General features: G+C 37.3%; 1 protein-coding gene and 1 non-coding gene across 6 annotated transcripts in view; both read right to left on the bottom strand.

Moving 5' to 3' along the window:
• Nucleotides 1–23575, bottom strand: part of Otud7b (OTU deubiquitinase 7B) — a 55287-nt gene that overhangs the window by 16011 nt on the left and 15701 nt on the right. For 4 of the 5 annotated variants that reach the window (XM_026404059.2, XM_077791427.1, XM_026404061.2 and 1 more), the window contains 3 exons: nucleotides 8032–8182; nucleotides 3894–4082; nucleotides 1317–1544 (listed from right to left, as the gene is read on the bottom strand). In XM_026404059.2, the coding sequence (XP_026259844.1) occupies nucleotides 1317–1544; nucleotides 3894–4082; nucleotides 8032–8116 (502 nt within the window). In that variant the 5' untranslated portion in view covers nucleotides 8117–8182. Of the gene's footprint in view, nucleotides 1–1316; nucleotides 1545–3893; nucleotides 4083–8031; nucleotides 8183–22894; nucleotides 22941–23575 lie in introns of those variants that run through there. The other variant, XM_077791426.1, reaches the window with a different exon arrangement.
• LOC113193497 (U6 spliceosomal RNA) lies at nucleotides 1084–1189 on the bottom strand. The gene has a single exon (XR_003302156.2). It is a non-coding gene; the product is annotated as a U6 spliceosomal RNA (small nuclear RNA).

Raw genomic sequence — 23575 nt, 5'->3', positions numbered from 1 at the left:
AGATTGAAACTGCTGGCTACTTGGACTGGCCCTGATTTCTTCACTCTGGTCAGGAGAATCTGTAAATACTGTGGCAACAAAACTCAGTATAAATCCATTATCAATATAACAAATACAACTCTGTATTATCTGCATATATGATAATCAGCATATCAGCACGTATGTAGTATGACTTTAAAGAAAAAAGCAATAAGACAAAGTATATGAAACACCCAAGAAAATGAGCCTTGATTCTGTATAGTCATCTAATACTTCCCATTATTTACAGGAGGAAATACTTTGGTTAAAAATAAATATATTTATTTAAAAACTTTATTTAAAAGTTTTCTTGAACTACAGAAAGAAAAACTGGCCTAAATTTCACTAGCCCAGATGACTTGCTAACTTTTTTTAAAACTATAAATGCATGTAATTAATATAGACAGGTACAAAAGGAAAAATAAACACTCCCTTAGTATGCCCCACCTCCCCTCCAGTCTTTCTCCCATGGGAGTTTTTTTTGTTTGGGTTTTTTTGGGGGGTACCAGGTATTAAACTCAGGGGCACTCAACAATTAAGCCACATCCCCAGCCCTATATTGTATTTTACTTAGGGGACAGGGTCTCACTGAGTTGCTTAGCACCTCACTTTTGCTGAGGCTGGCTTTGAACTCAAGATCCTCCTGCCTCAGCCTCCTGAACCACAGGCGTGCGTCATCACACCCGATGAGAGTTTTTTAACAAGTGAACTTTTCCCAGGATTCCCAGCTGCCTTGCTCTATATTAACTAATTTTAATAGTTTAAGACAAACACAAATGTTAAAGTAAATAGATTTAAGGGGAAAGGTTCATATAGATAGGTCTGACTTCTACTGCATCATCTATATCAATAGTACTCTGTTCTCAAGGGTGCTCCACAGCCAATTATAATTAGTTTGTGCTCTTTCATACATTGATTTTTAGGTACTGATTCCTAGGCCTTTTACATAAATATATGGTTTCCTTTCTATCAAATACGAAACTTCCAAAATAAAATGTCTAATCTGTATCCTTTCCTGTAACTTTAGAAAGCACTAGCTCAGTACATGTTTATCTGACTACTGCTTTTTTTATGGAATGTTTTATAAATTTATGTATCATCCTTGTGCAAGGACTGTGCTAATCTCTATATATTGATCCAATTTTAGTACATGTGGTATGGAAGTGAGCACCTGACCTCTGCCTTTGACTGCAATCAGATCACACACTGGAAGCTATTGATCAAGGCCAGCCCTTCCAGGTGGTTATCTATAGGTGCAGAATAGAGGGAAGAACACTGGAGATGAAGCACTCACTGACCTGCCTGTTCCAAGGCAACCAGCATGGACTGCTCAATGAGGTCTCTCTCTATGAAGCTGCGGAAGTCTTCATTGTACACAGTGAGATCTGGAAGCTGGAAGGCACAGATGGGCATTTCCAGGGGGTGCTCACTGCTCCCCCCACCCCCACCATTGGAGGAGACATGGGACCGGGCCAGGGAAACAATGCTGGAGCTGGCGTGGGAGATGCCCCTAGACAGGCGTTTTTCTGCAATGAGAAATGGAGTCACCTTAGAACATACACAACCCACTCAGAGAACTCTCCACTGATGTGATGGTTACCTCTTGACAGGGTTTCCAGTCAGGGAAAAACTGAGTCTAACCAGCTTCTAAACATCATGGCCCTTTTTCTCAAGCCAGGTAAAACTGAAGAAATACAGAAAGCGACATGTTTGCAGGCACCAATTAGCACCAAATATACATTCCTCTTTCTACCCTTGTTTGAAATTTGCCTCACCATCCTCTTCCTATGACTGTATTCTTCCACTTCTATTTTCAATATGAGAGGGTTTGCAACTTGATCCTTTAGTAACTTGATCGTGGTTTGGTAGAAGGAAAAGGGAAATGGGGTCTCATTAGACTAGACTTAGTCTAATAGTCTCTCTGATACTTCTCAGGGTCTTGGAGAATGTGGAAAGAATTTCCATTATACAAAAGAAAATTAACAGAATCTTACGCACACAGGAACTTTCATCTTACCATCAAAAATACCTATTTATACTATTTACTTCATCTTTTCTTGATATTCTTATTTATCAGAAATTTATAGGGACAGTCAATTCTTAACATGCTACAGAGGTAATAAAGAGTAATATAGATAGCGCCCTAAATCATTTCATCTGTTTTGAATATGTAGTACTTGTAATTCCTCCACCAATATTTCACTGTGAGTGCAATCTACTTAGTGTAGTATTATAATTCATTTGCATGGCTTAAGTTATGTAATAATTATCACAGAGGGATAGAGTTCAAGTGTAGGGTAGCCATTCTCGATTCAGTATTTCCCAGAGATGAGATGCGCAAAATAAATTTCCCTCCAACCCCATTATTAGGGATTGAACCCAGAGGCACTTTACCACTGAGTTATATCCTCAACCCCTTTTTATTTTTTGAGACAGGTTCTCACTAAGCTGCCTACACTGGCTTCAAACTTGCAAGCTTCATGCATCAGCCTTCCAAGCTGCCAGGATTATATGCATGTGCCACCTCACCAACTATGAAGTAATAGTGATATTATTTTAAAATATTTTTTAGAAACTTAAAAAGTACCATGTGCACTTTTTAAAGTGGTGGTGCACACCTATAAGCCTAGCAACTTGGGAGGCTGAGGCAGGAGAACTGCTAGTTCAAGTTCAGCCTCAGCAACTTAACAAAGTCCCATGCAACTTAGTGAGACCATGTCTCAAAATTTAAAAAAGGACTGGGGATGTGACTCAGTGGTTAAGTACCTCTGGGGTCAATCCTCAGTACCAAAAATAAATAAATAAGTACAAATAAATAAAAAGTACCACATGTCTGCCTGACCATGATAAAAAAAAATAAAATAAAAATAGTATCAAAAGGGATAAAGAAGTTTCCCTTGCAATCAAAATTCTTGAACCCTTCCACAGAGACAAACTTTTATATCCTTCTGGAAATTTTTAGGGACACAGAAGCACATATAGCTTTTTAAATTATATTTTTAAAGTATAAGGAGCATGCTACATACATTATAATAAATCTTACCTTTCAGAATATATTTTTAGAGATTTTTTTTTCTAAAATATCACTCAGTTCTACCTAATTCTTTCTAATGACTGAGAGTATTCCATAATATGGATGATTATAATTTATTTAACCACTTTTTTATTAATGGGCATTAAAAATTATCAAGTTTTAATTATTATGAAATAGTCACATTGCATGTGTATGTATTTATGTATTTGTTTATTTAAAGGAGATATATGCCTATAATCCCAGTGGCTTGGAAGGCTGAGGCAAGAGGATCACAATTCAAAGCCAGCCTCAGTAACTTAGCGAGACCCTGTCTTAAGATATAAAAAAGGGCTAGGGATGTGGCTCAATATTAAGAGCCCCTTGGTTCAATCCCTGGCACAAAAATAAATAAATAAGTAAGTAAAATACATACAAATACACATATATGTGATGAATTTCTAGAAATGAAATCGTTGAGTTAAAGAGTATATAATTTTTCAAATTTTGATAGATACTGGCAAATATTAACAAATTACTCTCCAAAGAGACAGATGGCAGTGACCGACTCTTAATTCTTCCCTTATATATGCTTTATCTCAATAATTAGATTGTTATCCTCCTTCCTCTATTTCTTTTACACTATCTGAAGAAGGCCTTTATTCAGGATAACACTCAAGATGCAGAGAGACAGTAAGGGGCTCTGGCCCCTGGACAGATTGACACTATCTCAATATGGGTTTGGCTGGAGATAAGAGTAAGGAAAGAAAACATCTCCAAAGGATCACCAAACTTTCTGAATCTGTTTAGCAATCCCCACCCCTCCTACTCCCTATACAGAAACATCCCTCAGTTAGCCCAGTACCTTGAATGATGTCATCCTGCCGCTGTAGGATGGGTCGTAGAGGGCGAGTGGACTCTCTATCAGAACACCCCTTTTCAGGGGTCTTGGAGCCACTATTCCCTTCACTGAAGGGTGGGGGCAGGTTCCCAGCATGAACTTGACGTAGCTGTTCAAAATCACTGAGGGCAGCACTCACATCCCAATTCTTTCCTATCAGGAAACAAAGCAAAAAGCAAACTATATACTCAGAGTAGAGAGAAACTGGAGGACAAAAAGACGATATCAAAATTGGTAAAATATATTAATACACATTGCAATCATTATTCTTTCCTTATCCTGTTTTAATTTTCTTTTTTTTAATAGAAAGAAAAATGAATTTATTCACAGTTTGGCCAAACCAGAAATACAGCTATTCTGCATTCCCAGAACCCCACAGTGTTTTAATTTTCTTCAAAATATTTTGATCTAAAATGTCAATTTTCTTCTTCTTCTTCTTCTTTTTTGTGCCAGGGATTGAATCCAGGGTGCTTACCCACTGAGCCACATCCCCATCCCTTTTTATATTTTATGTAGAGACAGAGTCTCACTGAGTTGCTAAGTGCCTCGCTAATCTGCTGAGCCTGGCTTTGAACTCAAGATCCTCTGCCTCAGCCTCCCAAGTTGCTGGGATTACAGGCATATGCTCCAGCTAAAATTTCAATTTTCTTTATATTTATTGTCTATTTCCTTAATAAGCTTCATGAGGTTAGAAACTTTCTCTCTCTAAACTCAAAGGGCCCTCAGAGATCTAAAAACTTTCTTTCATAGATAAAGGAAAAAAATCTTAGAGAAGTGACTTGTTCAAGACACAGCTAGCTTGCACCAGGGCCCAGCAGAACTTAAGCCCAGGTCTCCTTATTCTGGAATCCAAGAGGTTCTTAGCCTAGGTGTAACTCTAGGGTGTTCTAAGCCACTTGAAGTTGTTTATAAAATTATGAGTGCATATTTTTCTAGAGAAAGCATTGATAGACATTATCAGCTTATTGAAGATAACCATACCCCCAAACATAAGAATCACTACTCTACTGAAGAAATGCCCCAGGCGTGGATTGGTTATAATGGATTTTCCTGTTGCTTTCTCCAGTTAAATTATTTAATAATTATATATTGCATAATTATTTACACTTTAGTTATTCCATCTACCATTACCTTAATTCAATTCTTATCACCTAGTGTCCCTCATCCAATCCACTCTACAGAATCCCAGGAGATTCATCTTTCTAAAGCACAGTTCTGGTCATTTCGTTCCATAATCAAAATCTTTATGTAATGGCTCACCACTACCTACAGAATAAAGACAAGGCTTCTTTGAGTAATATTCAAGGATTTCTATGACCTGGCCTACTTTTCCACCCTTTTCTCTGAGCTTCAATTTCCTTATCTATGAAAATGCAGATGATAGTATCAGTATCTATACCTCAGGGCTGTTATAAAGATGAAATAAGTTAAAAGAATGCGGAATAGTATGCAGAAAGCAGGATATATGCATTTACTGCTGTAGCTATTGTTCTTATTATTATAATTTTCCAGTTAAGCTGTACTAATCATTCATGCATCTACGCAGACAACTCCTAATTAGCTTCAAATGTCACATTCTTAATAAGGCCTCCCCTGACTGCCCAATTAAAATCACAAAGCACCTCATCAAACCCTGTGGTTTTCTGAAGCACTCAATACCTTACAATATAATTTAGGCACTCAATAAATATTTGTTAAATAAATGGTAGTTTTTCCTAAGTTCATGAATGAATGAATGAATGAACAAATAACATATCTTGAGCACTGGATCTGTTTTAGTTCCTCATAATTTTCATCTGGTCTTTTTCTTTTTCTTTCTTTTGCGGGGTGGGGTGGGGTGGGGACCGGGGATTAACTCAGGGGTACTCAACCACTGAGCCACATCTCCAGCCCTATTTTGTATTTAGAGACAGGGTCTCACTGAGTTGCTAAGTGCCTCACTTTTGCTGAGGCTGGCTTTGAACACTCGATCCTCCTACTTCAGCCTCCTGAGAGTCTGGGATTACAGGCATGTGCCACCATGCTGAGGTTGGTTTTTGTTCTTTTCGGAGGGAAATTAACTGGTTTCTCAGCTGTTTATCTCTCTCCCCTCCCTAATTTAGTTTCTCATGTTTTGTTTTGCTTTTTTGTGGTACTGGGGATTGAACTCAGGTAGACTGTGTTTTATCACTGAACTATATCCCCAGTCCTTTTTATTAGATTTTAAGACAGGGTCTCGCTAAGTTACTTAGCTCACCTCAAACTTGCTATCTCCAATTTCAGCCTCTCCTGCTTTAGCCTCCCAAGTAACTAGGATTAAATGTGTGCACACCAGCTTTAATTTTTTTTTTTAAACTACAACCAGAGTTAACATTAAAAGGAAAAAATAAAAGACTAAAAAAGAGACACAAAAAGAAAATGAGAAACGGTCTTTTGATTCCTCTTCTAAATTATATTTTAAATCTATCTACTTCTATCTCTATTGCTACCATTATGGTCTAAATCACCATCATCTCTCACATGAACTGTGGCAATATTCTTAACTGGTTTTACCACTGGCCACCTTCTAATCCATTCCACAACCTACAACTAATACACAATTATAAAAACTCAAATTTGATTATGTCACTCCTCTGATTAAAATCCTTCACCAGCTTCCCAGTGAACTTAAAATATAATTTAAATTTACCAAGGCTATCAACCACTACCCCCCTTCCCACACGTTCTACTTCCTTTCAGTCTAATCAGCTGCTCAGATTCTCATCACTCTTCTATCACTCTTCCTATCTTGATCACTATTAGCTACTCTAATATGGCAAACTCTCTCTCACCATAGGGCCCTTGTGGAAGCTATTTCTCTAGCAAAAAATAATCTCTTCTACATCCTCTTGTCTTGCTATTCCTATTCAGACTTCAGGGTTCAACACAAATATCACTTCCCCCTCTAAGGCCTTCCTGCACTCTGATCTGGACCTAAATCAGACTTCTCCTGTCCCTCCAGTCTCAGCATCCTCAACTTTTCTTTCATTACATGAGTGTACATGCATGCACACATACAGCGATAATTTGTTATGTAATTGTTAAGAGCCACACTCTGAAACCAAATTGTTTAAATCCTACTTCACTGAAACTCAGTTTTCAAACTTATAACAGGATGGTTGAAAGAATAAACTAATGTATCTCAATTATCTTATACATATTGAACATATACAGGTATCTGACACATTACAAGAGGAATGGGGAATGGTTAAGGATTATTTTGTTAAAGAGGAGGTTTTTGAGATGAATCTTGAATGAGAAGGAGACTAATGGAGGAAAGGACATTGCACACTTAGGAAACAACCTAACATGGTGAGGGAAAGGTGGTAAGTTAAGCCTGGCTGGAGCATAGGAAGTAAAGGGAAAAGTAGTAGGAATTAAACATGAAGTAAAGGGAAAAGTCAAATTGAAATCAGTAACCTGGAATTTAAACCCTGATCTTCTGTTTCCAAATTCATGCTTTTCCCATGGGTAGCTAAACAAAAGTCACATTGTAATACCTTACTAATGGCTGGCAATCTAAAAAATTGCCTAAGAATGCTAAGTACTTGTCCCTCCTCTGTAGCTTGCCCGTTTGTGCCATTATATAATTTCATCATCTAAAAGCATCATTAATTATACTTATAAACAAATAATCCTATGGACATGACTCCAATCCTTCAGGGCCTTAAATCTAGAATAATCAAACTTATAGCATATATAAATATAAATAAAAGCAACAAAATTAAAACATTAATTCACTTAATAGAATTACTCATATAAGTTAATAAAGGAAAGAAAGAAAATGGATGATCCCAAATATGAAAATCCAAGTCTTACAGATCTAGATTTGTTTTTGGTTTCTAACTAAAGTAAATTTTCACTTACATTAGCTGAATAAACTGACAGTGGAAAAAGCTACCCCAATGCAAAAATAGGATTTGAATTTTAAAAATTATGTTGGATCATATACAAAGTAATAATTTAAATGAAGAACTTACTATACTATAAACAAAGTATCTTCCTGATCACCTTACATGTTCCAAATCATCCTAACAATAAACATTACATTTTAGTTTCTTCTTTCTCACCCTTGACTGCTTACCTTCCAGGAGATCACGGGCCAACCCTGGCTCTGCTCCTGTGGAACGGACAAAATCCGACAGGACAGCATCCATGTCCAGGGTCATGTGATCATCAAGTACTTTCAGGGAGCTGGATGAAGGCAGTGCATAGATCAAAATTCGGGCCTCCACCTGAGAAGGAAATAAATAAAAAAGGCTCAAATTATACTGGAAAAGGATGATCACAGCCCCCATTTTAGCAACTTTTTTGGGGGAGGGGAGTACTGGGAATTGAACTTGGGGGCACTCAACCACTGATCCACATCCCCAGCCTATTTTGTATTTTATTTAGAGACAGGGTCTCACTGAGTTGCTTGGCGCCTCACTTTTGCAGATGCTGGCTTGAACTCACGATCCTTCTGTCTCAGCCTCCCAAGCTACTGGGATTATAGGCGTGTGCCACCGAGCCCAGCTATTTAGCAGCTTCTTAACCAACTGGGGAAAATAACTATCCTAGCTCATAGATTTCAGTTAAATTTTAAAACAAAGCAGTTTCAATTTTATTTTGAAGAATAACATTTTATTTCCTAATTCTTTACTAACAGTCTTCATTCCTACATTAACCACAAACCACTTTTACTAGAGCTTTTCCTCTATTTTTCTAGAGTATTACATTTCTTCGATGAGTCTGCTTATCCAAACTAAAGAGGGAAGCAGCAGACTACCACCCTCAAGAACTCTCCTCTTTGGGCTGCAGCTGTAGCTCAGTGGTAGAGCACTTGCCTAGCATGTATGAGGCACTGAGTCTGATCTTCAGTACCGCATAAAAATAAATAAAGTATCGTGTCCATCTACAACAACAACACAAAAGAACTTTCTACTTATAATGGTCTCTAACATGACACCTTGTTCATTTCCTTCCTGGTACTTGATATACCCTGAAATTATTTTAATCACTTGCTGTCTAACCATGCCTTTTAATATAGAAGTTTCCTGAAATCAGGGAATTTGTGTGTCTTGTTCACTACTGTGAACAGCACATATCACTTGATATTTAGCATGGAGCTTGGCACACAGGACCTCAGTAAATATTTACTGAACGAATACATGAATGAATACTATACATTGGATAATTTTAGGTTCACTAGTATACTTATGGAAATGAGAGGTATTTAATAAAGTGATTGCCAAAACAATAAGATATTCCGAAAATCCAAGTGGGGATTTCAAAAAAAGTCCATAACAAAAGTCAATCTTTGTCTACTAACTTCATAATCCAGAAAACATGCCTACCACAAACATGTCTTCCTCTACCCAGAACAAATACTGTCAAATATGTTCCCTGAAAAAGATCTCTTCTTTCAGTTTTGACTTTAGCAGAAACTGTCTATGACCTGAGAGCCTGGCACCAATTCAACATTTCTCTGAGGTTAACAGTACCAGCTAAGGGAGCAATAACAGAGTGAAGAACAACCTCTGACCAATTCTGGTAAGTTTATAGCGTTCTGTATTAGAGGATTCATTCATAAAGCCTCCAGATACCACAACACAGGGCCCTACTATACCCACCAATCCCGTCTTTTAGGGAAGGCCAAAAGCAGAATCTTTGATAGCAATATGTGTCTCAAATGATTGTTCAAAATCATTTCCTCCTAAAAGTCTAAAGTCTAAGGATGACTCCCAGATACTTTTTCTTCATGCCTCCCCACATCCCAGAACACAGCTTGTTTAGTGGTGTGATCAGACCTGATTTTCTGTTTTCCTTAGAAATATTAAGGCAAATAAACAGCAAAGATTTGTGAGTTAAAAAACAGTAGGGGGACTGGGGTTGTGCTCAACGGTAGAGCACTCACCTAGCACCTGCGAGGCGCTGGGTTCAATCCTCAACAACCACATAAAAATAAATAAATAAAATAAAGTAAAAAAAAAAAAAAAAAAAAGAAAGAAAAGAAAGAAAGAAATACCTAGTCTTTAAAAAAAAAAGAAGAAAAGAAAAACAGTAGGTTGCTGGGCACAGTGGTGCACACCTACACAATCCCAGTGGCTCAGGAGGCTGAGGCAGGAGGATAGCAAGTTCAAGGCCAGCCTCAGCAACTTAGTAAAGCCCTAAGCAACTCAGCAAGACCCTGTCTCTAGATAAAATATGAAAAAGGGCTGGGGATATGACTCAGTGGTTAAGCACCCCTGAGTTCAATCCTCCCTGATACAAAAAAAAAAAAAAAAAAAACAGGTCACTATCATGATTAACATTGAATTTTTTTTTTTTTTTGAGAGAGGGAGGGAAATGGCAAAACAGAAAATATTCTCTATTGTACTGTTCTAGTAGTTTAAGAGATCCATGAGTGCAGGGATATGTTATTCATATTTGTAGCCAACATTTAGTATTATATCTATAATATAGTAAGCAATCTACAAATGTCTGATATATAAATGATTAAATGACTAAGTGAACTTACAAATTAACCACCATTAATCATCACCCACTGAGGCAACCAATCTGAGGCTCAGCAGACCAGAAATTCTAGGCTACTCACTATCACCTTTCTATTTATAAGGGTCTGTCCTGATCCTAATCTCTTGAAGTTTTCTAGACTCCTTTCTTCAGACATTAGCCGTACTGTTACTATTCCTACCACCTCATACTATTTTTACCTACATCTGTATATATATATTATTAACTAGAGTGACTTTAGTTAGATTGCCCACAGGGTTTAGATGAATTCTAAGATCCTTTATAAGTTTAAAGATGAACTTCTTTAGTTCACTACAGTTGCATAAGCTATGTTATTTATATTCTCTTTCAATCTAGGTATTGTTAATACCTAATTTACTTTAGTTTCAATATCATAATTTCCAGGAAGGGCTAGTAATACATGAAAAACTTTTGGTCTAAGATACTTCAAATTCAAAATGTCAAGTTATAAAGCAAATCAGTTTCTTACATTCTACACTTAAGAATTAAATTATCGGGCTGGGGTTGTGGCTCAGAGATAGAGCACTCGCCTACAATGTGTGAGGCATTGGGTTCAATCCTCAGCCACCTAAAAAGAAAAAGAAAAAAAAAAAGATATTGTGTCCACTTACAACTAAAAAGTAAAAAAAAAAAATTAAATTCTTTTAGGATTCATACGTGCACCAGGTGTGGTGGCACATGGGAAGCTGAGGCAGGAGTTTCACAAGTTCAAAGCCAACCTCAGCAACTTAGTGAGGACCGAGGCAACTCAGCAAGACCCAGTATCAAAATTAAAAAATAAAAAGGGCTGGGGATATGGTTCAGTGGTTAATCACCCCTTGGTTCAATCCCTGGTACCAAAAAAAGAAGAATTCATAGGAGAATGAATGGCTTTCCCTTCCAGGCAAGAATAAAGGCAATAATTCCTTCTCCAAAGCTCACTTTAATTGGTCACTGGAAATGGTATAGCAACACAAATAACTTAAACACATGAATAATCCAAATGAAGAACACAGCTACAAAATGAATTTCAATTTTCTCTCAAAAATAGAGTCAACAGTAAAGCCACTTTAATAACTTTCTGAAAGAAATAGGAAATACACAATAAGCACACAAAAAGCAAACAGCAAAAAAGTGCTCAGCAGAAAGAAGACTTACTGGGCACAGTGGCACAGAACTGTAATCCCATCTACTTGGGGGCTGAGGTAGTAGGATCACAAGTTCAAGGCCAGCCTGGGCAACTTAACAAGACTCCTTCTCAAAATAAAACGTAAAAAGGGTTGGGGATGCAGCTCAGTGGTACAGTGTCCCAGGATTCAATCCCCAGTGGAAAAGAAAGAAAGAACACTTGACTAAGCCACAGGCATGCAGACAATTTCCCAGCCAGACACAGGCTGGAGAGAAGAAAAAGAAACCATCAGTGAGTGCCCTGGCATCACAGATCTCATGTGTCAACACAATAGGTAGGTCATTCTTTCAAAAAACATTTTTTAAACATAATAACTTGGAGGTCTGACATTATCTAGAAAGACTTGCTCTTCAGCAAAAATATGAAGACTAAAGCAAACTTCTCGGCAACATATTCTTACATTTGTGTCTCTAGTTGCGTGCCAGGTACTCCACCTAACCCCTTCCAACAGGAGAGGAGATGAGCTTTCGTTTTATCACCAACACCTGGCTTAAGCTTCTCAAATTCTAAATGGGGACATTAAAGCCATGACAACACTCACAGCCTTAGGCTCTGTGTCAGCACACAGGAAGGGAAAAAAAAAAAAAAAACTAAACAACAACATAAAACACTTGCTTTCAACCTTTCAAATAAAACAGAGGATGCACTCAAATATTTGTTGATTGGTGTAAAGACAGATCTCAAATGGAGTCAAAATCCTCCAATCTTCCAAAGGCAAAGGCCTTTAGCAATTATTTAATCCAACTTTGATTCCATGCAAGAATCTTTTTCTCAACATTTCTGACAGATAAACATCTAGTCTTCACTTGAACACAAGTTCTGACAGGGAACTCATTACTTTGCCATGATATCCATTTTATTGTTGGACACTTCCAATTGTTAGAAAATGCTTTTCTAAACAAAAGCTGAAGCTATCACCAGACTCCCTCCCCCTGTAACTTACATATAATGGTTCTTATTTTGTTCCCTAGAACAATAAAAACTGACCACATGCATGGAATTTTCATGGAAAATTATTAGATAAAGCTTCCTTTTCATAACACTTGTAGATCAACTCTGCAATATTATCATGAGCCAAGCTTTATTTTACAAAAGCCTTCCTTATATTAGTACTTGCTTGTATCTCTATTCATTTGTAAATGTTTGTGCTGACTCTATAGTATAAATTCAACACCTTGAATAAATGAAGTACATTGTGCAAAATTCACTGTTGCCAACTTTGTTTCTTCTCACTCCTACTTCCACTTCCATGCCCTCTTGAAATGATAGCAATCAAGAATAAAAACTAACAAGTTAGTTAAGAACTTTCAAAAATGCTCCCTTATTCAACAACAAGACTTCAACTGGTCTCATTATATCCAATTTACAAATACAGAAACAAACAAACAAAAAGCCTTGACAAGTCAGATGGGTGGCCCTAAGTCTGAACCTCTGATATTTCTGTGAGATCACGCTGCTTCCCAAGGGATTAGGGCATTATTGATTCCAGGAACTGTACTGATTCTTAACCACTTCTTTCTTTGACTATAGGAAAGAGCTGTACCTAACACATTGATTAAAGACCTGCCTTGAATTTTCCTCACTCCAAATTTGTCATATTCCTTAGCAATTTTAACACCCATCTACATAATCTATCCATAATCTCCACTGCAAAATTTCATTTCCTGAAACTATATCACCTTTAAACCTTTTTTTATTTTTATTTTTTTAGTTGTTGATGGGCCTTTGTTTTAATCATTTATTTATATGCAGCAATGAGAATTGAACTCAGTTCCTCACACACGTGAGGTAAGCAATCTATCACTAAGCCACAACCTCAGCCCCACATCACCTTTGAATCTTAAAACTCTTAACATCTTACTCTACCACAAACTCACTTTTATCCAGCTTTTCCTCACCACTTCGAAACTTGCTTTCTAAGACATTCAATCTCTTAACCATCATATTCATTAATTCAACACAAATTCATGGGGTGCCTACTGTATATTAGATACCATGCTCAAGAATAAACACTCAACACAATCCTCATCCTTACAAAGTTTCCAGTATGGAAGAAGGGAAAAAAATCACAAAATTTCAAAAAATTATAATAAAGAAATGTTGGGGAGAGGAATGTTATCTCCTATAAGGAGTCAAGAAAAGCTTCCCCACAAAGCGATGTTTCACCTAAGAAATGTAGAATAAATAGCAATCGAGAGACAAACTGGGATAGGAAAAATGCTCCAAGCAGTTTAAACATATACCAAAATTCTGCAGCAGGAAGGAACTTAGAGGTGAGAATGGTGGAAAATGAGGAAAAGATCATGCTGATTATAGTGAGTCTAGTTTGGAGGGAGCACAGCAGACTGAGGGAGAATTGGTTAGGAAATCACTACAAGAGATGCACTAGACTAGAAAGACAGCAAAGACTGTGAAGAGTAGAAGATTCCCTTCTTGCCTAAACAGAAAGTGAAACCAATGATTTAGGGCTGGGGATGTAGCTCAGTGGTAACACCTAGCATGCAGAAGGTCCTGGGTTCAATCCCTGTCACCACAAAAGTTTTAAAAAGGTGGGGGGGATGGGAAGGGGGATAAGAAACGGTTGATGGAGTGATCGTTTGTTAATATCTCTGTGAAAACCAGGGACTGCTGAGCAAACAAGATCACATAATCTTGCAGAATAGTATCACTACAGACATGGTACTGTCACCTTTTCACTGAAAGACCACTGTCTTTTCTTGACTTTGTTACCTCAACTAGTCTTCTTAGCTACTATCTATCACACCACTTCATCATTTTCCTTGAGCCTCCCAGTCAATTCATACCACGTTGATAACTCCTGGAAAATGACCTTGCTTTCCACTTCACAGAAAAAAGCTCCAAAACAAACAAACAAACACAAAACAAACAAACAAGGGGACCCTTTAGGTTTCTCCCTTGCCCTATGTGTGGCTAACTGTTCCCCTTTCCTGTAAAACTCCTTAGATTATGTTCACTCACACTACTTTCTCAACCCATGTTCAGTCCTCAACTAAAATGAGCACTGACTTATGTTAAAATCATGCAATCCTCCTTATTGTTCATCTCCTTGTAGCCTCCCAGGTCACCCTGGTGAACTCTCCTGTGCCTACACTAAAGGTTGGCACACTCACAGTTCTAGTCTTAGGTCTTCTGTCTTCTCATTTTACATCATCCCCATGAGAAACTTCATTCATGTCCTGAGCACCCAAATGCCAATGACTCCAAAGGTATCTAAAGCCTCAAATTCTTTCTACCTCACGTGGGAAACCCACAGACACTTCAAACTCAACATGATAAAAACGTGAGCTCACTTTCTCATCTGCTGCCACCCTCTTGAACTATTCCTCTTCCAGTATGACCTATTCTGGCAAATGGTACCACATCATCCCAGGCACTCAAGCCATAAGCCTGGGGGCCAACCTGCACTTTTCTCTCTTCCCTCATATTCACAAATCTTTTTCAAAGCTCTACTATTTTGTTTTTAAAGGTCTCTCAAATCCATCCAAGGCCTTTTATAGGCTTCCTTTTTATTCCATCTCAATTTTCATAACCTGGACCCAGAAAACGGATTCTTAAAGTCTTCCTCTTACTCTCTAAACATTAATCAGCCTTCTACAAGTATCCACCATGAAGAATTTAAGACATGATAGGATCATAGCCCACTGCTCTAAATTCCTTAATACCTCTTCAATAACATCCAAAGTTCTATACTCCATAAACAAGGCCCTTCATCACCTGGTTCTTCCTCTCATTATTTCCCTCCATGTATTGATAGTTCCCCAAGTATACTATATGCTTTGCATATACTGTTTCAAATTTCAGTTCCTTTGCATATACAAGTTTTTACCTCTTTAAGACTAATTTGAGTGCTACTTCATTTATAAAACCTTCTCTGACTTCCCAAGTTAAACCATCCACTTCATTTGGTGACCCCACTGCATCTTGTACTCTACCTCTATAATTTTATCATAGTTCATGGCATTTGTGCTTATTTACTTTTATCTCCCTGCTAAACCAGAGGCAAGTTGAGGGCAAAAATCTTGTCGTGTGCATCCTGTATCCTAGCATTCAAGCACCAGCAAGAGCTCAACTTTTATTCAGATAAATTGAAGTGTGCTTGTACAACAGCCAACTGCACATACATACCCACCAGTGTTGCACACAGCCAAGTCTAAAACAGTGGCTCTTCTCAAAGACATTTGCTTAAGATTGTTATATAATTTTATTTACAAAAGCTTTCTCTTCCTAACATTGTTCATCTCAAACTAATTATCAGATAGTAAAATCAGTCTGTAGGCACTGAGTACCCAACTACTTATTAACAGAAAAAAAATGACCCCAAATCAAATACTGATGGTAGATAACAGACCACTGTTAAGATGTCTGAGAAACTACTGATCCTACATTCTCTCATTTACAACATCCCCCAAAGCGTCCACATTCTCGATGCATATCCACTTCCCTGACCAGAGCTGCATCAGAGCTGCTTCTGAGTCCTCTCTAACTCCACTCAAAACTCACTGGAAAACCACAACTTCAAGACTGTCAAGAATTTTCAAAGGTCAGACACTCCTCCATGTCTATGAAGTCAGCTCCAAGGAATCCAGACAAAGAGAGAGGAGAGACACAGGCACTTTGAAATTTCACACAATTCTCATTAGGTGGGAGGGAGCGATGAATGATTGTCTTGGCAGACTGCTTTTGGTTAAAACTGGTCTTTACAACAAAAGAAAATAGACCCTTCTTAGAAAGAAGATACGACCAAACTGCACTCTAAACAGGCCTAGGTAACACTAAATATTACAACCCAGAGGTAATAAGATGAGTCCTAAGGAAGGGAAGAAGGGAAAGAAAGTAGTAGATGTTAAAGTTTTAGACATTTTTAAAATTTAGAATTCCAAACACCTCTTAAAAGGTTTGTGTCATTATCCCCACATTATACATGAAAATGCCAAATAAAGCTCAAGAAGGTTAGGTTATATACTCAAGGTAAAATGTTGTAGAACCAGGATTTTTATGAACCCACCTGACTCCAGAGATCATACCACACTTAATCTGGGGAGAACTGTAAAAACATGGGCAGTCCATCCACCCAGAAATCCATTCTCACTTCTTCAATGCCTCTCAACTCTGTTTTGCGAAAAAGAATTGACCCTGGATTTAAGACAAATGTGATTTCAAATCTAGGGCTGGGGATATGGTGGAGTGGTAGAGTGCTTGCCTGGCATGCCCAAAGCTCTGGGTTCGATCCCTAGCACCAAAACAAACAAACAAACAAAAAAAATTCCTGAACTACTACACTTAAGGACTATATAACGGGCTGGAGATGTGGCTCAAGCGGTAGCCCGCTCGCCTGGCATGCGTGCGGCCCGGGTTCCATCCTCAGCACCACATACAAACAAAGATGTTGTGTCCGCCGAAAAAACTAAAAAATAAATAAAATTCTCTCTCTCTCTCTCTCTCTAAAAAAAATAATTGTTTAAAAAATAATAAAAAAATAAAAATATTTTTTAAAAAAATTTTAAAAAGGACTATATAACAAAGGTTAATATAACCATTTTCTGCCTCATTTTTTTATTTATAAAAGTGGGAGGGCTGGGGATGTGGCTCAAGCGGTAGCGCACTCGCCTGGCATGCGTGCGGCCCGGGTTCGATCCTCAGCACCACATACCAACAAAGATGTTGTGTCTGCCGAGAACTAAAAAATAAATATTAAAAATTCTCTCTCTCTCCTCTCTCACTCTCTCTTAAAAAAAAAAAAAAAAGTGGGAGAAATATCTGTGTTATCAGATCTCTTGTCAGGAGTAAATAATGTAAGATATGAAAAGCCTGTGCATGTATGAATATGGCATAATCCCACTATTATTTATAATTAGAATGCACTAATCAAATAATAAAAAATAGGGGCAGGGATTGTGACTCAGCGGTGGAGCACTAGCCTAGCCCGGGCAGGACCCAGGTTCGATCCTCAGCACCACATAAAAATAAAAGCATTGTGTTGTGTCCATCTACACCTAAAAATATATATTATAATAAGTCCTCAAAAATGTCAGCTGCTTCTTTTTCCACTCATTCTTCCCACATACTCTGCTTCATTTCACTGGTGCCAACACAGCTCCCTGTAGCTTTCTTTGTGTGTGTGTGTGTGTGTGTGTGTGTGTGTGTGTTGCTGGGGATCAAATTCAGGGTCTCACATATGCTAGGCAAGCACTCTGTATCCAGAGTTTCTCTACCACTCCCAAACAAACCATTTTCCATTTTCTTTTCTACCTCTGCCCACCCCACACCCCCCACCCCCGTACCAAGGATTGAAACCAGGGTATTTAACCACATCCCCAGTCCTTTTTTTCATTTTTTGAGACAGGGCCTCACTTAACTGCTGAGCCTGGTCTTGAACTTGCAATCCTCCTGCCTCAGCTTCCCAAGTCACTGGGATTGCAGGCTTATGCCACAGCATCTGGCCCTACAACCATTTTCATAGTACAGTCTTAACATACAAATAATGCTCAGTCTAGCATTCCCATTCACATCTTTCAATGCAAATCTTCAATAAAACATCTTAAAGGGGCTCTTGGAATGGTTCAGAGTACTTGTCAACTGGAATTTGTCAGTTCAGTGACACTGATAAAAATCTTGCTTGGATTACAGTTATTTGAGAAATTTAATAATTTGGAAGGTTTCTACAATGGCAGTGACCTTTGGAAAAATAGGGGCAGGAAGAGTTATCATAGAGAAATTCATTTGTTATTATAATATTGGCACAACAGTAGCTTGAAAAGAAACCGAAATCATGTTAATGTTTATTTTTTTTAGATCCAGACCAGCTTGTCTATTTTCCACAAACACTGAATTTCTTCTTTTTCTTTTCAGTTAGGGCTAATTATAGTCCATGTTTGTGTTCTCAATAAATTCAACTTTTCTAAGAATATCTATCTGCAAAAACAAAAGTTCTACTTGAGACTTTAAAGATTCTAATTACTGAATTTTTGACACAAAAAGAAAAAAGATGAAACTACAAACCAACAGAGGCTAGACTAATAGAAAAACACACTATTTCTCTGGAACCAATCCTCAAACATTCAGTAATTGGCAACCTTTTCTGCCTTGCTCAATTCCTAACCATTGGTTATTTCACTGTCAATTATAGAATTTCCATGCAAGGGGAGAAATCAGGAAAAAAAAAAAAAAACAGAACTTCAAATTACTATACAATCTGTTCTTACTTATCCAAAGGAAATTAATTCACTTTATAAATTTCTTTTGGTAAATTCATTTCCCTCAGCATATGAATACTGACAAATTTTTTAAAAACCTAAATTAGAAAAAAGAAATTTGCCTTTTATAAAATATATAATTCAATTCAAAGAAAGATTTTTATTACTATGATTATTTGTTATTAAAATTTCTGTTTCTTTTCAAGCTACCTTTCAGTTCCACAGTTCCATCATTGCTGGGATACCTAAAGGCTTATTTGAACTCCTACAGGTCCAATATGTAAAACATCTACTTGGCATTTGCTACTGCATGCTGTTTATAAATTGGCCTTTGGGACTCTCATACCTTAATGCTCCAATTTGATTATCAAAATTTGCCAAATTGGTCTACCATCTATTAGATATTGCCCCAGGGCTTCGGGAGGCAAATAAAAGAGAGAAACTACAGTCCTTCTTATCATTAAGGCAATCTGGTCTGGTAGGAGAAATATAAACGTAAGTCTACTGGGGCAGAGAAAGGAACTTCAGTAGGACCAATTAGGGAAGCTTCTCAAATTTTTAGCTCAGTCTTTAAGGATGGGTAGGAGAAGTTACTTGATGTTGGCTCCTTTCTTTTATACTTCAAAAAACTGTAAACAGGCCTAACACATTGCTTAGTACATAGCAGAACAAATGTTTAGGGTCCTAAATTATTCATGCTAGTCCATGTGTGTGGTTAACTGAGAACTACCTATACCTAAAACAGGCTTGTGAATTACTTACTGGTTTCAAATATTTAGTGGTTTCAGATCTGCCCCCACCCATCTGTATAATCAAGGTCTATATGAACAAATGTAAAATATTTGCACAGCTAGCTGTCTGATCACTACGTATCTTCTGTTGTTATTTTTGTTTTTAAAATATTCTGACAAGTAATAGCCTCAAAACAAAAAATTTAAAACTTAATTACTGTTTGAGGTCTTTAATTCTGTCTTTTCTGATAGAAAACATATACACAGAGGGCTGGGGATGTGGCTCAAGCGGTAGCGTGCTCGCCTGGCACGTGTGCGGCCCGGGTTCGATCCTCAGCACTACATACAAACAAAGATGTTGTGTCCGCCGAAAACTAAAGAATAAATATTAAAATTCTCTCTCTCTCTCTCTAAAAAAAAAAAAAAAACATATACACAGAGAAATTCATAAAGCCTATATGATACTCAGAGAGCAAGGAAGTTGAACCTAGGTATTCTGACTCTGACACAGAATTCATATCAGTTCTAAATTTGGTATAAATGATTACCCTACAGGCTAAAGAAAACTCCTAATATTTTGCTTTTAAAAACACTGTACATACTCATCCACACTGTCCCCTAGCCATTACCATCCTTCCTACCCACCCCCTGCCAATCCCACAGATTTACACATTTTTTTCAGCTTGGAGTTCAAAAGCACAAACTCTACCCCAGGGTATCCAAAGCACTAGTAATATATTTTTTTTTCTTTCAGAAACAACCAAGTCTCTTATATTTCTACACCTAAAATTATTTATGAGCATTCATACCATCTGACAATTCCAGTTTACCCAAGAACATACAATATACACTTCTATTATTTACATAATTAACATTTCACATTCTAGTATTATGTGGAACAAACTTGGTGGGAAGGTATAGAAAACAGTCGGTTTTCCTTGTGTGGCACTTTGGAATCATATTTTCAGAACTAGAATGTCAGAGAGCATTTCATTCCATGCCCTCAAGTTGCAGATGATAAGAACATACAAACCAGGCAAATGAGATTTGTCCAAAGTCACAGAGTTAACTAGTGGTAAAACTAGGTATATAAAATAAAGTTGATGACTCCCATTCCATTTATTTGACTGCACCTCTATCACTAGCTCTCAATTTTCCACACATAATCCATTTTGTAATTTATCCATAAAAACTGCCTTTCTCCCTACCACTCAGCTAAATCTCTTACTTCTGCAAGTATGTACCAAAGAAAATTATGTGTACTTAGGAAATTTAATCATTTGAGCAAAACAGTTTCAAGAAAGGAAATCATCTATAAAAGAAAATCATGAAGGGATGCCAAAATCAAATCATCTTTTTTTTGCTCATCACCACTTTAGATATAAAATGGATTTAGATGTATTCTACAACATTATATCCCTAAAGTCTGAAGTTTCACAGCAAAGGAGTGAGACAATTATGTTTCACATAGGGAAATTATCCCTATTGATAATGCAAAGCTATAATATACTTCTCATACATTATTCAAAAGTCATTGCTATAGCTAAAGTTTGAACATAAAATAAAACCAAGAGAAATATTATCATTTTATTTTTATTATTATTATTATTTTAATTGCCTTTCTTTAATTTTTAACATAGAACTTTTCTTACCCAAAAGTATAAAAATCAAAAACATCAAAGCAATAATTTTTCCTACATTCACATTTATTCAAGTTTATCTGTGGAAAAGTAACATTCCTCTTCTTTTCAGGAAGAGCCACCTTTAGCATAGTGGGACCCAGGTCACTCACTGCCATCCTGGATGAAAATTTAACCTCCTAACATAATTGTTCAAATAGCACTTATTAAGGACCCATCATCCCTGCTTTCTAGAAGTTCATCTATTAGGCTGGTTACAGGAAAACCCCAAGATAGGTATCAACTAACTTCCTTTCTTCAACAAAGATATACTGCGTACCAGGAACCAGAGTCAGAAAAACATGAAGAAATTGTATAAGGTAAGAGAGGTCTTTTCAAAATTTAGTAAACATCTCTACTTTTTTTGATTATTAAAATCATACGTTCCTCACCAAGAATGGTAATCATTAGAAGATGATGACAGTACGGCCAGGCACAGTGATGCACACCTGTAATTCCAGCAGCTCCAGGGAGGGAGGCTGAGACAGGAGGATCTTGAGTTGAAAGCCAGCCTCAGCAACTTATTGAGGCCCTAAACAACTCAGCAAGACCCAGTTTCTAAATAAAAGGGCTGGGGATGTGGCTCAGTGGTTAAGCACCTCTGAATTTAATCCTCGGTATAAGAAATAAATTTAAGGGCTGGGGATGTGGCTCAAGTGGTAGCCCGCTCACCTGGCATGCGTGTGGCCCGGGTTCAATCCTCGCACCACATACAAACAAAGATGTTGTGTCCGCTGAAAACTAAAAAATAAACATTAAAAAATTCTCTCACTCTTTCTAAAAAGAAATAAATTTAAAAAGATATTACAGTAGGGCTGGGGATGTGGCTCAAGCGGTAGCGCGCTTGCCTGGCATGCGTGTGGCCCGGGTTCGATCCTCAGCACCACATACCAACAAAGATGTTGTGTCCGCCGAGAACTAAAAATAAATATTAAAAATTCTCTCTCTCTCTCTCTCTCTCTCTCCCCCCTCTCTCACTCTCTCTTTAAAAAAAAAAAAAAAAAAAAGACATTACAGTAGTTTGGTGGTGGGCTTTTTTTTTTTTTCTCTTTGCAGGGGGAGTGGGGGGAGGCCGGCAATGCTGGGGATTGAACCCAGGGATGTTCTACCACTTAAACTATATCCCCTAGCCCTTTTTATTTTTAATTTGAGATAGGGTCTTACTAAATTGCCAAGGCTGGCTTCCAATTTGTGATTCTCCTGGAGAAGGCTCCCAAGTACCTGGGAATACACCATGCCCAGTTTGACTGCAAAGTCTTTTTGCTTTTTTTTCCTTTTGGTATTGGGGATTTAAATCAGGGGTGCTCTACCATAAATTACATCCCCAGCTTCCTCGTTTTTTTTTTTTTTTTTTTTTTAATGTTTATTTTGAAACAGGATCTCCCTAAATAACTGAGACTGGCCTGGAACTTGTGATTCTCCTGCCTTAACTTCCTGAGTTGCTGGGATTACAGGCAAGCACTACCACACCTGACTTGTAAAATCTTTTGATGACAATACTCAAGCAAATATTTTAGTCAAAGGCACTGTTTCCTTAATCTTACCAAAGGGAAGTCCGTACAGATACTGATCTGGACTAATACATTTTATAATTATCTATTATAAAAGATCCATATTATAGGAATGTGAATAATCTTACCCTGAAATTGGGAGGAGTTATTTCCTATGTCGACAGACGCTTCCAGTAGAATAACTCTAAGCCTCAAAAGTAAAGAATGACAAATCCTGTTAAATTTTCTTGCATCATACAGACTGGGTCAAAGTAGTATAAATAACCTTCACAATGACATAGCACCAGGACAAGTTAGAATGACAGGTCTTTGCTTTTCGTTCTCCCTTTCATGAAAAATACAAAAGTACATTAGTCATCTGGCAAATATTTCATTGCCCTCTGAGTCTTTCTCCTTGAAATTAATCCAAGAAACAAACCCTTCTAAGAATGAGTTGTATCGCATTATTATTTTCAGTGGTGGTAGTAGTGACAGCAACAATTGTTTGCTTTGCAATTCACAAAATACTTTCAAATATATTAGCTCATTCACTGAAAAAAAAAAATGGAGAGGGGATAAAAGAAAATAACATAGGCAACTATCTCAAACATCAAAAATCAAACCCAGCTTTACCAGAACCAAAGGGTCAAGAAGTTACTTCTGTCAAAAAATCATATGACTGACTTTATCAAAGCCACAAGTGTACCCTTAAATCATGCACTTAAATAAGAGGTTTAATTGATCCAATCTGTAAAGTTAATATTATAATCTCTGTAAGAATCTAATATTAAAAATCTTTGTTACCCAATTACTTTGCCAAATGCTTTACT

The sequence above is a fragment of the Urocitellus parryii genome, chromosome 11 (genome assembly GCF_045843805.1).
Source record: "Urocitellus parryii isolate mUroPar1 chromosome 11, mUroPar1.hap1, whole genome shotgun sequence".
NCBI lineage: Eukaryota > Metazoa > Chordata > Mammalia > Rodentia > Sciuridae > Urocitellus > Urocitellus parryii.
This window is presented reverse-complemented; position numbering and strand designations above follow the sequence as displayed.